The following is a 16,247-nucleotide window of genomic DNA, read 5'->3' as shown; positions in this document are numbered from 1 at the left end:
GACCTGTTTATTCCTACTCTCTGTTTTCTGCTTGTTAGCCAATCCTTTATCCAGGCCAGTATATTGCCTCCTACCCCATATGCTTTTATTTTGCTAATCAACCTCCTGTGGGGCACTTTATCAAAAGCCTTCTGAAAATCCAAGTATACTACATCCATCAACTCTCCTTTATCAATTTTGTTAGTAACATCCTCAAAAAAACTCCCAACGAGTTAATCAACCATGATTTCCCATTTGCAAATCCATGCTGACTATGCCCAATCAGATCATAATTATCCAAGAATCCATTTATCACAGCCTTTATAATAGATTCTAGCATTTTACATACTATTGATGTAAGGCTAACAGGTCTGTAGTTTCCTGTATAAATGGGTCATTTTCTGGATGGCAAGCTGTAACTAGTGGGGTGCCACAGGGTTCGGTCCTTGGGCCCCAACTATTTCCAATCTATATGAATGACTTGGATTCAGGGATAGAAGGTACTATAGCTAACTTTGCAGATGACACCAAAATAGGTGGGAAAGTAAGTTGCAATGCAGAAATAAGAAATTTACAAATGGATATGAACAGGTTAGGTGAATGGGCCAAAATTTGGAGTTTAACGTGGATAAGTGTGAGGTTATCCATTTTGATCGGAAGAATAAAAAGGCGACTTTTTACTTAAATGGAGAGAAACTTCAGAATGCTTCAGTGCAGAGGGATCTGGATGTCCTCGTGCATGAATCGCTGAAAGCTAGCATGCAGGTACAGCAGGTAACAAGGAAGGTAAATGGAATTTTGGCATTTATTGCTAAAGGAATAGAGTATAAAAATAGGGAAGTGTTGTTGCAACTGTACAAGGCATTGGTGAGACCGCACCTGGAGTACTGTGCACAGTTTTGGTCCCTTTACTTGAGGAAGGATGTAGTTGCATTGGAGGCGGTTCAGAGGAGGTTCACTAGATTGATTCCAGAGATGCGGGGCTTGTCTTATGAGGAGAGATTGAGCAGTTTAGGCCTATACTCGCTAGAGTTTAGAATGATGAGAGGAGATCTAATTGTGGTATATAAGATGATAAAGGGGATAGACAAAGTAGACGTGGAGCGGATGTTTCCCCTTGTGGGGCATTTTTGGTCCCTTTACTTGAGGAAGGATGTAGTTGCATTGGAGGCGGTTCAGAGGAGGTTCACTAGATTGATTCCAGAGATGTGGGGCTTGTCTTATGAGGAGAGATTGAGCAGTTTAGGCCTATACTCGCTAGAGTTTAGAATGATGAGAGGAGATCTAATTGTGGTATATAAGATGATAAAGGGGATAGACAAAGTAGACGTGGAGCGGATGTTTCCCCTTGTGGGGCATTCTAGAACGAGAGGCCATAGTTTTAGGCTAAGGGGTAATAGATTTAAATCAGAGATAAGGAATTACCTAACTCAAAGGGTTGTGAATCTGGAATTCACTACCTCAGAAACTCTGAATAAATTTAAGGAGGAGATAGACAGATTTTTAATTAGTAAGGGGTTGAAAGGTTATGGGGAGAGGGCGGGAAATTGGAGTTGAGGCCGAAATGAGATCAGCCATGATCGTAATGAATGGCGGGGCTGAATTGCCTACTCCTGCTCCTAGTTCTTTTATTCTCATGTTTTCTCTCTTCCTCCCTTCCTAAATAGTGGGGTGACATTTGCTACCTTCCATTCTTTAGGAACCATTCCTGAATCTATAGAATTTTGGAAAATGATCATCAATGTATCTCTGTAGCAACCTCTTTTAACACTCTGGGATGCAGAATATCAGGTCCCGGAGACTTATCAACTTTCAGTCCCATTCATTTCTCCAATACCACTTTCTTATACTAATTTCCTCCAACTCCTCATTCTCCCTAGTCCCTTGGGTCTCTAAATCTGGGAGATTTCCTATATCTTCCCCAGTGAAAACAGACACAAAGTAACCATTTAGCTTCTCTGCCATTTCTCTATTCCCCATTATGAATTCTCCTGACTCTGCCTGTAATGGACCCACATTTGCCTTGGCCAAACGTTTCTTTTTAACATACCTACAGAAGCTTTTACAGTCCGTTTTTATGTTTTTTGCTAGATTGCATTCATAGCCTGTTCTCCCTTTCTTTACCAGTTTCTTGGTCTTCCTTTGCTAACCTAAAAACTAGCTATCCTAAAAACCTCCCAATCCTCAGGTTAAATACTACTTCTGGCAACTTTATAAGCCTTTTCTTTTAATCTTATACAACCCTTAACTTCCTTTGTCAGCCATGGTTCACTGAACTTTTGGGGGTTTTTACACCTTGAAGGAATGTTTAAGTGCTGTAAGCTACTGTGATAGCTTTTTGAAGACTATCCATTACCTATGTACAGTCATACCTTTTAATGTATTTTCCCAATCCACCTCAGCCAATTTGTCCTTCATGCCTTCAAAATTCCCTTTGTTCAACTTTAAAACCCTTGCTTCACCTTACTTTCAAACATAACAAAGAAGGCAAATGCACATGGGATACAGGGTAATTTGATGAGGTGGATTCAAAATTGGCTTAGTTGTAGGAGACAGAGGGTGATGCAGAAGGCTGCTTTAGTGACTGGAAGCTAGTGTCCAGTGGCGTACTACAGAAATCTGTGCCGGGTCCCCTATTATTCGTCATTTATATAAACGACATAGATGACTATGTTGGGGGTAGGATTAGTAAGTTTGCGGATGACACAAAGATTGGCCGGGTGGTTAACAGTGAGGTTGAGTATCTTGGGCTACAGGAAGATATAGACGGGATGGTTAAATGGGCAGATGAGAGGCAGATAGAATTTAACCCTGAAAAGTGTGAGGTGATACACTTTGGAAGGAGTAATTTGACAAGGAAGTATTCAATGAACGGCATGACACTAGGAAGTTCTGAGGAACAAAGGGACCTTGGCGTGTGTGTCCATAGATCTCTGAAGGCAAAGGGGCATGTTAGTGGGGTGGTGAAAAAGGCATATGGGACACTTGCCTTTATCAATCGAGGCATAGATTACAAAAGTAGGGAGGTCATGTTGGAGTTGTGTAGAACCTTGGTGAGGCCACAGCTGGAGTACTGTGTGCAGTTCTGGTCGCCACATTATAAGAAGGATGTGATTGCACTGGAGGGGTGCAGAGGAGATTCACCAGGATGTTGCCTGGGATGAAATATTTAAGTTATGAAGAGAGGTTGGATAGACTTGGGTTGTTTTCATTGGAGCAGAGAAGACTGAGGGGCGACCTGATGGAGGTGTACAAGATTATGAGGGGCGTGAATAGGGAGCAGCTGTTCCCCTTAGTTGAAGGGTCAGTCACGAGGCGACGCATGTTCAAGGTGAGAGGCAGGAGATTTGGGGGAGATGTGAGGAAAAGCTTTTTTACCCAGAGGGTAGTGATGGTCTGGAATGCGCTGCCTGGGAGGGTGGTGGAGGCGGGTTGCCTGGATGAGCACTTGGCACGTCATAACATTGAAGGCTATGGGCCAACTGCTGGTAAATGAGATTAGGTAGGTAGGTCAGGTGCTTCTCACGTGTCGGTGCAGACTCAATGGGCCAAAGGGCCTCTTCTGCACTGTGTGATTCTGTGATAATGTAAAATTCTATCATATTGTGGTCACTCATCCCTAAAGGTTCTTTTACAACAAGATTATTAATTAGCCCTTTTCATTACATAATACTAGTCTAAAATAGCCTGTCCTCTAGTCGGCACCTGAACACACTGCTCTAGAAAACCATCCCTAACACACTCCAGAAATTCGTCTTCCACAGCATTAGTGCTCAATTGGTTTACCCAGTCTATATAAGATTGAAGTCATGCATAATTACTGTATAGCCCATGCTACATGTATCTCTCAGCTCCTGATTAATACCATGCCCCACATTACCACTACTGCTTGGTGGCTGATAAACAACTCCTACCAATGTCTCCTGCCCTTTGCTGTTTCTTAGCTCCACTCAAATAGATTCCACACATTGTTCTTCTGATTTGAGATCTTCTCTAAGGAATGCACTGATCCCATCCCTTATTATCAGCGCAACTCCATCTCCTTTCCCTTCTTGTTTGTCCTTCCTAAACGTCGAATATTCTTGAATATTCAGTTCCCAGTCTTGATCACCATGCAGCCCTGTTTCCGTAATGGCCAATTATATCATACCCATTTACCCCTATTTGTGCCTTTAATCATCTACCTTATTGCGAATGCTGCACACATTCAGGTAGAGTGCCCTTAACTTTGTCTTTTTGACATTCCCATTGTTCCACATTCGAAGCATATTCGATGCTCTGCTTTGTTTCTCCTGGCTTCTGGTCTCACTACTACTTCCTGTTAAAAACTTTACTTTCTTCCAATTTGGGCCACCCCTCAGGTTCCCATCCTCCTGACAAACTAGTTTAAACCCACTCCAACAGCACCAGCAAATCTCCCTGCGAGTATTTCGGTCCCAGTCCTATTAAGATGTAACCCGTCCAGCTTGTACAGGTCCCACCTGCCCCAGAACCAGTCCTAATGCCTCAGAAATCTGATGCCCTCCCTCCTACACCAGTTCCCCAGCCATGTATTTAATCGATCTATCCTCCTATTCCTATGCTCATTAGCACGTGGCACTGGGAGTAATCCAGAGATTACTGCTCTTGAGGTCCTGCTTTTTAATTTCCTTCCTAACTCCCTGAAATCTGCTTTCAGGACCTCATTCCTCTTCCTACCTATGTTGTTACTATCAATGTAGACCGCGACTTCTGGCTGACCCCCCCCTCCCCCAAAAGGGTGTCCTGCGGCCGATCCGTAACGCCCTTGACTCTGGCACTAGGGAGGCAATGCACCATCCTGGAGTCAGTTGGAATATTTGAAATATTGTTGGAATATTGATGAGAGACCAGGAGCTGCAGAGAAGAAAAGTGGTCCAGGTACATAGATCACTAATAGCTAGTGCATAGGTACAAAAAGCCATCAAAATGCTAATAGAATGTTTGCCTTTATCTCAAGGGGGTGGTTGGAATTCTCAAGTGAGGAAGTGATACTTCAGTCATGCAGTGCCTTGGTCCAACCCCATCAGGAGAACTGCACTTATGGCATCAAACCTTGGGAAAGATGCATTTGCCTTGGACGGGTTACAGTGTGGGTTTACCAGGATAACACCAGGGCTTAAAGGTTTTTATTGTGAGGACAGGTTACATAAAGGTGACGTATTCCCTGGAGCTTAGAAGGTTTTAGGGTGATTTGATTGAGGTGTTTAAAATGATCAAGGATTTGGTGGGGTATATATAAAGAAAATATTTCCTCTGGTGGGGGAGCCCAGAACAAGGTGGCATTATTCTACAATTAGAGCCAGGCCATTTTGGAGTGAAATCAGGAGACACTTTTTCATATAAAAGGTGGTAAAAATCTGGAACTCCCTCTCCCAAAAGTCTGAGAATGCTGGGGCTCTTTCGAAAATTTCAGTACTGGTATGGATGGATCTTTATAAAAACAAAAAACTGCGGATGCTGGAAATCCAATACAAAAACAGAATTACCTGGAAAAACTCAGCAGGTCTGGCAGCATCGGCGGAGAAGAAAAGAGTTGACGTTTCGAGTCCCCATGACCCTTCAACAGAACTGAGTAATATTAGGAGAGGGGTGAAATTTAAGGTTGTGGAGGGGAGGGGGGCGCCTACAACCACACACACACACACCCACACCCCCCCACCTTAAACCAGCTTATATTTCACCCCTCTCCTAATATTACTCAATTCTGTTGAAGGGTCATGAGGACTCGAAACGTCAACTCTTCTCCGCCGATGCTGCCAGACCTGCTGAGTTTTTCCAGGTAATTCTGTTTTTGTTTTGGATGGATCTTTGTTTGCCAAGACTCTGAAACAATAGTGGGTAAATGTAGTTGAGATACAGATCAACCATGATCTAACTAAATAGTGGTATGGGTTTGAGGGGCTGAATGATGAGACCCCTTTTGTAGAACAGAGTATCCTGTGGTTCACCACAAGTGTCGCCACTGGATATTCAGTAAAATATAACGTTTGTATTGACAGAACCACATTAAAGGTGTTTCCTCAAAGTGGTCCACGATCTAAGAATTTGTGTGTGTGTATGTAGCCCCCTTTTAATTTGAGTGATTCAATTTAAAAATAACCCAGCAGCAAAGCTTTAGTCTTAAATAAGATAAAGTTTCATTTATTACCAAACTACTGCTGTAAGTTACTAAAGCAAAAGTTACTAACTAAATACATACAAAGATTAAATGCAGATAAGGATTAAAGATGTGTATAAAAATGAAATTCAGTTCAGCCCTTTAAGATATTGTTGAACGCCCCTAGTTTGCAGTTGAAGTGGTGGTTGTCTGGAGTGAAAGGTTGAAGAATTGTGTTCAGCTGCTGCAATGGCTTTTGTCGTCACATAGTTGGAGGTTGCCTTTGTAGGTGCACTGAGCAGGTCAGCAGGTTTTTGGGAGAGAGAGAATGTTTCATGTTCCTCACTAGTTCTGCGGTAATAGCACTTGCAGATTGCCTGGACTCTTTTGACAGAACAGCAGACAATTTCTGGATACCTTCGTCTTTGTCCTCTCTTGGCCAAGAACTCCCTTGGATGATGTCTCTCTCAGTTCTTCCTGGGGTTCTGCACAAAATGACTGTTCTCAGCCGGACTTTATATGGTTCAAAACTCAAAATGGCTGCTACCCCAAACTGTCGAATCATGCTTCCATAGTAGGCATTGGGTTAGCCCAGGTCTGTGGCATTGTCCCATCCATTGTCTTTTAACCGAGGTCATTAAAATGTCTCAGCCATTATCTTGAATGGCTCCCATTCTTCCAGCTTTGCTGAGATAGAAAAGAGCTATTCACACCTCCAGGAAATCCATTGTCAGAGTTTCTGTTTACTCTTGTGGAAATGTGCATTGAATTTCAAATGTCTTCACGTGTCTGGCTATGCCTATTTGCAATTCACTTGGACTCTTCTAGAAATTTGACAAACATTGCAGTTGTAAAAGGTCAGGTGATTTTTGCCAGCCATCTTTAAGGCTTCTTGTGTTCACTTGAAAGAAAACTTAGCTTTTTTTACAAAATCAATAATATCGCAACTACATGTTTGTGATAGTAGATTCATGCAACTTTTAAGGAAGCACGACTGGGAAGATGATGGAAGACGTGTTCTCGGGAGGGTCGGGGGGAATTTACCAGACTTTTTACTCCCAAGATGTTCTGGAGCTTTTTAATATGGTTTTTTGCCTCTCCCAAGAGCTTGCATTGTTTTGGGGTGGAGAGTGTATATATGGCAAAATGTAAGGTGTCAGAATTGTATGGGGCAGTCTGGGTAGACAGAGGGTCTTTACCTGTCTTGTCACTGTTGGTAAGAACCAAGCCTTCGATTTCCTCTTCTTTTCATCCTCTCTGTATTTCAGGCAGACAAATCTCTTCGTCTCTGTCCAGTATGGCAACATCTCACAAGAAATCATCCCATTTGGTAGGATTAGGAGGAAGCAGTCACTCCTCCTCCCCCATTAAAATGCCAGAAATCGATCCAATCGATGTCGCAGCCCACTTGCAGCTTCTGGGTGAATCGTTGAGTCTCATTGGTCACCGATTGCAAGAAACTGAGGTGAGATGTTGGTGGGAAGGGGGGCAAGAAGGAGAGGATTGAATTCACTCAATGTCGAACAATCCTACAAAATTTTAATAAACATGAAGAATCATTAACCCAATACCAAATATTAAAGGGAGAGATCCTAATTTTGCATTGGTTAACCTTTTGTTAGAGTAGCCATCTTTACAGCTTTATAACTCTATACAGAACCCCTGTCACTTCCTAAGTAAAAGTACAATGATGTAAATTGTAACACAGTTTTTCATCTTGCACTCATCAGGACAGCTCGCAAGATAAACCAACAGTAAAGGGAACAACAATTTATACTGCATGAGAAGAGAGTGCTGATTGGTTGGAGACGAAAAGCTTCGATGGCATGGCTCTTTTTTTCAGCAATGCTGAAGCTCTTTGCTACCAAGCGACTATTTGATGTAAATTCCTTCACTCTCCATGATGGAAGAAACTACCTTCCTCAGTGTTCCCTTCCTCCTTGATGCATTTCAACAGAAGCTAGATGAACAGATGAGGGAGAAAGGAATAGGAGGGTATGCTCATGGGATGAGATGCAGAGGGGTTGGAGTAAGTTTGTGTAGAACACAAACACCGGCATGAACCACTTGGTTTGTGGTTTGTTTATGTGCAGTACAATTCTGTGTAATCTACATGCTTTTAAAAGTGAAGTTTGGTGTCACCTCATAATTGCCTTTTGATTTACTGAATCTTCTCTAGTTGATGGTGCCCTTGCATTGTGAGTTTGGTAAATCTTCCAGGTTATCCAGTTTTTTTTTAGAATGAGATTTTTATTAAGAATGAGAAACTAGGGAATTGGGTGTTGTAGCAGGCTGGACACTGGCCTTTCATCATGGGGACATGGGTTCGAGTGCAACCCAGATTAACGGTATAGAAGTCCCCCTCTGTCTGCTGGCTGTAAGGATGCTAGTAGGCAGGATTTATGCAGAAAACAGTCTCTAATTGATGATATCACTGGATAAGCTCTGAGCTGACTATTGTGGGATTGGAAGAATTGTCATGCAGGTCTAGTCGGGGTGTTTCCCTGGGCTAAGGGAGCAGGGTAGAGGGAGCTTTACTCTGTATCTGGCAGATATTTAAAAAGAAAACTTTTTAAAAAGATGTTACAACATGAAAATGTGTCACAGTTGTTGTCCTTGCTGTATTCCCTGCAATGTGTGTAGTTGGATGATGTAAGGCTGTTTGACCAGTGCCACAGAGTCAAATCTGGTCCTGTGCTCACCCGAGCTCCGTATACACTTCCCAGCACTGGTCGCTGGGTACCAATCGGGAGCTGACACCACAACTGATTCCCTTTTCCCAGTTCAAGGATTCTGACACCAGTGTAGTTTCTATTAGCGTCATCTCCATTGAGATCAACTCCCATGCACTGACCGAGTGCAGATCGAACCTGGGACGGTCCTGGTCCCACTGGCTCAGCGGTTCAGTGAATAAACATTATTGAGCTGTCAGGAACCAGTGTTTTGTTTTTAAAGTTAAGGCTGGAACAATACCTAACTGCATTGTACTTTTGGTTTGAATTCACAGAATGGACAGAGCTAAGATGTCTCTCTCTTCTTTCTAGGGTATGGTGGCAGTGTCCGGGAGTCTCTCTGTCTTGCTGGACTCCATAATCTGTGCACTGGGCCCTTTAACTTGCCTCACTGCACAGGTTGATCGTCTCAATGGCTGTCCGAAAGAAGTTCTGGTAAATTCTTTTCTCCTCCTGCGTTACTCCGATTTACCATCAAAACTGCAAAGTTCCTCCCTCCAAGCAGACTTGACATTGTGCAAATAGTTATCTGAGCCTGCGAAACTGAGACTGATGCCTCTCTGCATTCAGTTAATCCTCCCAGTTGCTGCCTGGTCGGGTAAGGTCCAGCCTAGGTTAAATAGACTGGATTGTCCCAAATTCACACTTTATAGTGGTTATGTGTCATTTTGTATCTCCTGGCTGGAGAGTCTAGAACTCAGGGGGGTCATAGTTTCAGGATAAGTCTCTCTCCTCCCATAACCGTAGTGGCTGTTTCCAGTGGCAGATAGATTGGTAACTAGAGGACACAGATTTAAGGTATTTGGGGAATAAAGCAAAGGAATGAGGAAACTTTTTTTACACAGCGCATTATGACCCCGGTTGGCCAAAGCAGACGCAATGGTAATTTTCAAGATGGCATTACTAGGAGGTCAGAGGAAATCAGTGGATGTGATATATTTGAATTTTCAGAAGGCTTTTAATAAGACGGGAGGCGGTGGCATAACGGTATTGTCACAGGACTGGCAATCCAGAGACCACACAAGAGGTTGTTACACAAGATTAGAGCTCACGAGATTGAGGAGCAGTTAATGGACAGAAAACAGAGAGTAGGAACATTTTCGGGGTGGCAGGGTGAATCTAAAGTTTCATCAGGATCAATGCTTGGGACTGAGCTATTTACAATCAATGTGACTTAGATGAGGGGACCAAGCATATTGTATCCAGGTTTGCTGACAATACAAAACTAGGTGGGAAAGTAACCTGGGAGGAGAGTACAAAGGCTGCAAAGGGGTATAGATAGGTTAATTAACTGGGTAAGAAGGTGGAATATAATGTGCAGAAGTGTGAAATTATTCACTTGCGTGGGAATAATGGAAAAGCAAAATTTTTTTTTGAGGTTATGCTGTCAAAAAGCTGGTAGATTTGTCAAACATGATTTGCTTTTCATAAAACAGGTTTGACTGTCTAATTATATTGTGATTTTCCAAGTGCCTGTTATTATGTCCTTGATAATTATGCTTCTTTCCTCATTCCCTTCATTTTAAATACTGTCTAGTATTTTACTGTCTAGTGTTTAAAAGAGTGGGTCTGTTTATTCTGCCATAGGGAGCACATCAGCATTAAGTATGATAGGTAACGACTCCATCATTGACGTGGCACTATCCTGACTTTGGATGCTGCCTATTGATGTTTGATGATTTTTGTGATTCAGGCCTGTTTTACATTTTCTCTGGTGTAGCCTGTTTCCTTTACGGAATTTAAAACATCAGCGGGAACCATGGTTTTCCATTTGGTATGATGGGCAGTACGTGCCTTCCCATATCTCCGATATTGGGCATTGAGTGTTGGCTGGCAGTTTTTGTCTGTGGAAGGTGGGGCATCGCATCCAAAACCTGACCCTGTCCAGACAAAGGCAGGGGCCACTGGAGAATGATGAACAGAACAGGAGTCCTGTTTTTCCTTCTGGGCTGCAACAGTATTCCTTGCCAGAATGTAGACGATTCCCTGTCCACCATGCCTGGAGACCGCAAGGCTCAGAATCTGTAACTCCACTCAGTGTTTTGCTGGAGAAATCATTCTGCTTTTACGGAGAGACGTTGCTGTAGTTTCAGTCTTGCGTTCCATTTGCTGTGGTTTGTAGAGATTCACACTCTGTCTACTGAGTGGCCAGTTGCTGTAAGTCCTGCTTAACGTCCAACCCATTGGCTGAGACTGTGGTGACATTCGCCACCCTTTTTTTCATGTTTGTTCTTTCCCTCACCCCTCCCTTGTTCAAGGAGAAATTAAATTGAGCTTGTTCACCATCAGTGGGGCTAAGATCAGTTTACCATCTGTCTTCAGTTATAACTGCAGCTTGCTAATGGTATTTTCTTTATCCACTCAGGCCCATACTCTGGATAACATCGCCTATATCATGCCAGGGCTTTGACCGTTGGAGAAATTTGGAGCTGAATGAATTGCAGAAAACTGAATAATATATTGTACATAAAGACTATGCTGCAGAAGAACACATTTGTGTTGTTCCCTTTTTCATAGTTATTGTAATTATTGTTGAAAGCCCTGGTTTGAAATGGTTGAGACAAGGTAAGCCTGGGACTGGAGACTTGCTGGGAAGAATGTGCATTTACCAGAGCGATTGTTGGATTAATCTGCACCTACCAGGGACCACTTTGACACCAAATATGAACACAAGCACTGGACCACCTTGTGCTGAAACCTAATTGTTATCACGGGTATGTGTCTTTTTGTAAGCCTGTAATGTTTGAAAAAAAATGTATATTACAATTTTTTTTTAGAACTGCAAATCTGGAATAAAATGAAACAGTGGAAAAATGTAACCGATCAGTCGCCATCTGAAACTCGAAAAATGGAATGTTCTGATAAAAGGTCAGACCCACAGGTGCCAAACTGGCCTTTCATTTTCAAAGCTGAGCAACCTGATTTGTATTTGCCGTGTTCTCACTGTTTTATTTCATTATTTTATGGCACTGAAAATACAGCTTCTCCCCTGTTTCTGTCGTCATTGTTACTGGCCTTTAATATAAACTCCATTTAGTTCTCCCATGGACTCCTCCTGTTGTGGAGTATAAATCACACCCCCCCCGCCTCCACCAACCCCACTTGGAGAGCAGCTTGCTGAGGAATGTAACGATATTGTGACTAATAATTTTCCTATTTCAAGCTTGACTCTATGCGTAGACAGCACTCGTACGAGATACACACAGCATTTAACATATTTTTACATTTGTTTTGGGTAGGCAAAAATCTTGTACAATTGTCTCTTTTTCCATGCTGATTTTTACCCTTGCCCTTTCCTGAACAACTTGTCTGGTATTCGGGCAGCTGTTCTTGATGTGAGTCTGGACAGTGAGTGTTAAGACTGTTATTTCTCATCGAGGTATTACAGTTGAGCCATTCTAGTCCTTTCCAATACGCACTTGGCAGCTGGGTCATTGGATAACAATCAGGAGAGGTAGGGGGAACTTTCAGAGAATGGCACAGCAACGAAGTAGGCCATTCGGCCTATATATGAGCTATCCAATTAGTCCCATACCCCCTCTCCTTGCACCGAAAGCCCTGAAAATGTTTCCCCTTCCAAGTATTTATTGAATCTGCTTCCACAACCCTTTCAGGCAGCGCATTCAGATCACATCTCGCTACATTTAAAAAAAAAAAATTCCTTTTTCTTTTGGCACTCATTTTAAATCTGTCCCCTCTGGTTACCAACCCTTTTGCCACTTGAAACAGTTTCTCCTAACTGATTTCAGTATCTCATTATTGCCCTAGTTTCCTGTGTACGACCTGCTACTACATTAACCAAATAGCATTATTAATAGATAAGAGCAAAATACTGTGGATGCTGGAAATCTGAAACAGAAACAAAAATTGTTCGAAAAAATAAGCAGGTCTGACAGAATCTGACGGAGGGCAAGACAGAGTTAATGTTTTGAGTCCGTATGACTCTTCAGAGCCCTGAAGAAGAAGTCATACGGACTCGAAACGTTAACTCTGTCTTTCTCTCCGCTGATGCTGTCAGACCTGCTGAGTTTTTCCAACAATTCTTGTTTTTGTTTCAACATTATTAATAGCATTTTTAGAAACAGAAATTACCTATCCAGTTGTGAATGATCCGATTATCTAGCTGGTTCCCAGTGCAGGACTGGGCTAATTACTGGTGGTAACTCCAGACAACATGCTTAATGTTTATTGGATGTCTTGGGACATTTTACTGCAATAAAGGTGCTATATAAATGCAAGTTGTTGTTATGCTACTGTGATCTGTAAGATGTAATGTCACACTATTCCCTAATTTCTCTCCATTTTTCTCAATTCTTTTGGGTCCGATAATACCCATTATAATATTTTTAATAATAATAATTTAAATAAAAATAATATTTTGGGGCCTTTGTGTGGCTGCTCTGGTCCGGTGAGCAACTATTCAAAAACTAGCACTATTCGCCATCGAGTGCACCCACAGTCAAGAAAATTCCACCCAAGGAGAGATTGCGCATTGAGCCCATAACTCTCCACTTGTATCATCGATTAAAATTGCAAAATAAAATGATGATGCTTAGAAGATCATCAGATTGGCTGACACATTCTGAACAAGGTTCGAAACATTCAAGAACAGTTTGTTTTCACACAGTGCCTTTAACGCTGTTTTTCTTCCCATTTGTTTGCAGACAGGGAGGTAGTGTTGGTGCAAAGTTACACTGCGATTTTCCCAGTAATTCAGCAACCGTCGCATCATTAAGAAACCATAAATTGCTTTTGTAGCTCAGAGCAGCCAGCTGTAAGTACACAGAATAAGATTCGTTACACAGATAGTTATCACCAGAGTAGAATATTATCTGGAATACTGCTAACTGAATCACAACATCATTCTCCCTCTGTTGTGCCATGTCCTCAGCTACCCTCATTATTTTAATGAGTGATTTTTAAAAAAATATGCCTCCTCATAAACTATAGTTCTGAGGAGATGGAGAATATATACAGTTCCATCAAAGGAGCTTTGTAAATGGAAATATTTGCATTGTGAATTGTTTGGTATACAAATTGGCTTCCTGGACTGCATTTTAAGAGGGTTAGATACATTCAAAGAAAATGCATCATTTGAAGTGTTTGTGTGGATATTCATATTTTCACCCAGTTTGATTTTAGGGATGAGTTAGCCTCTGCCCTGAGCCGATCTGCAGTGTCCCATCACCGTTCCTTCACTGTTGCTGGGTCAAAATCTTGGAACTCCCTTCCTAACAGCACTGTAGGTGTAACTACACCACATGGACTGCAGCGGTTCAAGAAGGCGGCTCACCACTACCTTCTCGAGGGCAATTAGGTGGGGGGAACAAATTGTGCCTAGCCAGCGAAGCCCACATCCCATCGAAGAATTAAAAAAAAACTGTCTCACCAATGACCAACTGACCACCTTGATGCATGAAATCTGAGCCCGAGGGTGTTGATTGTGTTCTAAATATTTGGTTAGAAATGTAAACCTGCCCTGCTTCCAGAAGAAAGGACCCAATCCCATGAGTTGGAATGGATGTCCTTTTATAGGTACCCAAAATGATTGTTTTGATTTGGCCTGATTGCTTTACAACTCATCTTCCTGAAGCAACTACCTGGCCTCCTTACGGGTAGGAGGTATGAAAGGACTAGGGTCAGGGGTAGTCCATTTAACCCTTCGAGCCTGTCCTGTCATTCAATAAGATCGTGGCTGATCTGATTGTAGCCTTAACTCCACTTTCCTGTCTGCTCCCCAATAACCCTTGACTCCCTTGTCAATCAAAAACCCATCTAACTTGTTGAATATGTTCAATGACCCAGCCTCTACTGCTCTCGGGGGAAGAGAATTCCAAGGCCCCTCCAAGAGAAAAAATATTCTCCAAATCTCCGTGTTAAATGGGAGGTTTCTTAATTTTAAACCGTGCCCCCCTAGTTCCAGATGCCCTCACATGGAGAAACATCCTCCCAGCCTCCGCCCTTTGAAGTCCCCTCAGAATCTGACATGCTTCAGTAAGATCACCTCTCAGTCTTCCAAACTCATGCCACATTTTATTTGCATAAATTTAGATTGGATGCAGCTTGATCCTGTGTTGCTAAACGTTGGGTTGTCATTCGCTCAGCAATGGATGAAGTATTTCGGGCAGTTGGTGTGAAGGATCCAGAGCAGAAGGAGGCCCTTCAACTCCTCAAGCTTCTTTCACCATTCAGTTTGGTCTTGGCTGATTTTCATCCAGCCTGGGTCAAGCACTCAGCACCCAATGGACCATCTCTATCTGACGGGCGATGAGGCTTTGTGTAACAGCACTCAGGCCTGATCTGTACCCCGGGTCCAGTAACTCAGAGCTGCTGCTGAACCAGAGCTTGTAAATCCAAGTAGTGTAAAAATGTGCCTCTTAGCCCAAAGCAGCTCCTAGATACTGAACATCCAGAATATGACCAGTAAGTTGCGCACTGTAACCTGTAGCTGTGCTGTACGCATTATGATATAAAAGACAAAAATTAACTTAATGAAGTTAAGGTAGGTCAGAGGTGATGTCAATAATGAAGGAAACGGCTTTGACAACAAAAAATAATCGCATGTAACCCACTTGGAGTAGATTATTTTCGCCCAGTCTGACTCCATTTATTAAAGTCTAATTGCATATGTTCTTTCACCTCTGGGATCAGAATTCAGATATAGCCCAGATTAACGCATACAAGATTTCTCTAACTTTTCTGGTTAACTGAGGTCATGAGGATGGCAGGTGTGGGATTAGGGAACGTCAAACTTGAGCAATAGAAAGTATTGTTCAGAGATTGGACCCAGAGCATGTTGTTGGAGCTGAGTAGCAGGAGCTTTACTCTGCTGTATCTGCCCTTCCATCTATGTTGTGTCAGCTTGTTACTCTCCACTGTATCGGCCGTTATTCTCTGCTGTATCTGCCCTTCACTCTCTGCTATATCTGCCCTTCGCCCTCTGCTGTATCTGCCCTTCAATCTCTGTTATATCTGCCCTTCACTCTCTGTTGTATCTGCCCTTCACTCTCTGCTGTATCTGCCCTTCACTCTCTGCTGTATCTGCCCTTCACTCTCTGCTGTATCTGCCCTTCACTCTCTGCTGTATCTGCCCATCACGCTCTGCTGTATCTGCCCTTCACTCTCTGCTGTATCTGCCCTTCACTCTCTGCTGTCTCTGCCCTTCACTCTCTGCTGTCTCTGCCCTTCACTCTCTGCTGTATCTGCCCTTCACTCTCTGCTGTATCTGCCCTTCACTCTCTGCTGTATCTGCCCTTCACTCTCTGCTGTATCTGCCCTTCACTCTCTGCTGTCTCTGCCCGTTACTTTCTGCTGTATCTGCCCTTCACTATATCTGCCAGTTATTCACTGCATCTGCCAATTGCATTCTACTGTATCTGCCTGTTACCCTCTGCTCTGCCCCCCTCGCCCTGTGCTCC

The 16,247-nt window shown here is 42.8% G+C and overlaps 1 protein-coding gene across 6 annotated transcripts in view; it reads left to right on the top strand.

Moving 5' to 3' along the window:
• The window catches only part of hmgxb4a (HMG box domain containing 4a), a 51,933-nt gene extending 38,866 nt beyond the window's left edge, over positions 1-13,067 (top strand). For all 6 annotated transcript variants that reach the window (XM_078532064.1, XM_078532061.1, XM_078532065.1 and 3 more), the window contains 3 exons: positions 7,366-7,562; positions 9,142-9,264; positions 11,195-13,067. In XM_078532064.1, coding sequence (XP_078388190.1) covers positions 7,366-7,562; positions 9,142-9,264; positions 11,195-11,239 — 365 coding nt within the window. In that variant the 3' untranslated portion in view covers positions 11,240-13,067. The remainder of the gene's footprint in view (positions 1-7,365; positions 7,563-9,141; positions 9,265-11,194) is intronic.
• The last annotated feature ends 3,180 nt before the right edge of the window (positions 13,068-16,247 follow it).

The sequence above is a fragment of the Cetorhinus maximus genome, chromosome 29 (genome assembly GCF_964194155.1).
Source record: "Cetorhinus maximus chromosome 29, sCetMax3.hap1.1, whole genome shotgun sequence".
Classification (NCBI taxonomy): domain Eukaryota; kingdom Metazoa; phylum Chordata; class Chondrichthyes; order Lamniformes; family Cetorhinidae; genus Cetorhinus; species Cetorhinus maximus.
This window is presented reverse-complemented; position numbering and strand designations above follow the sequence as displayed.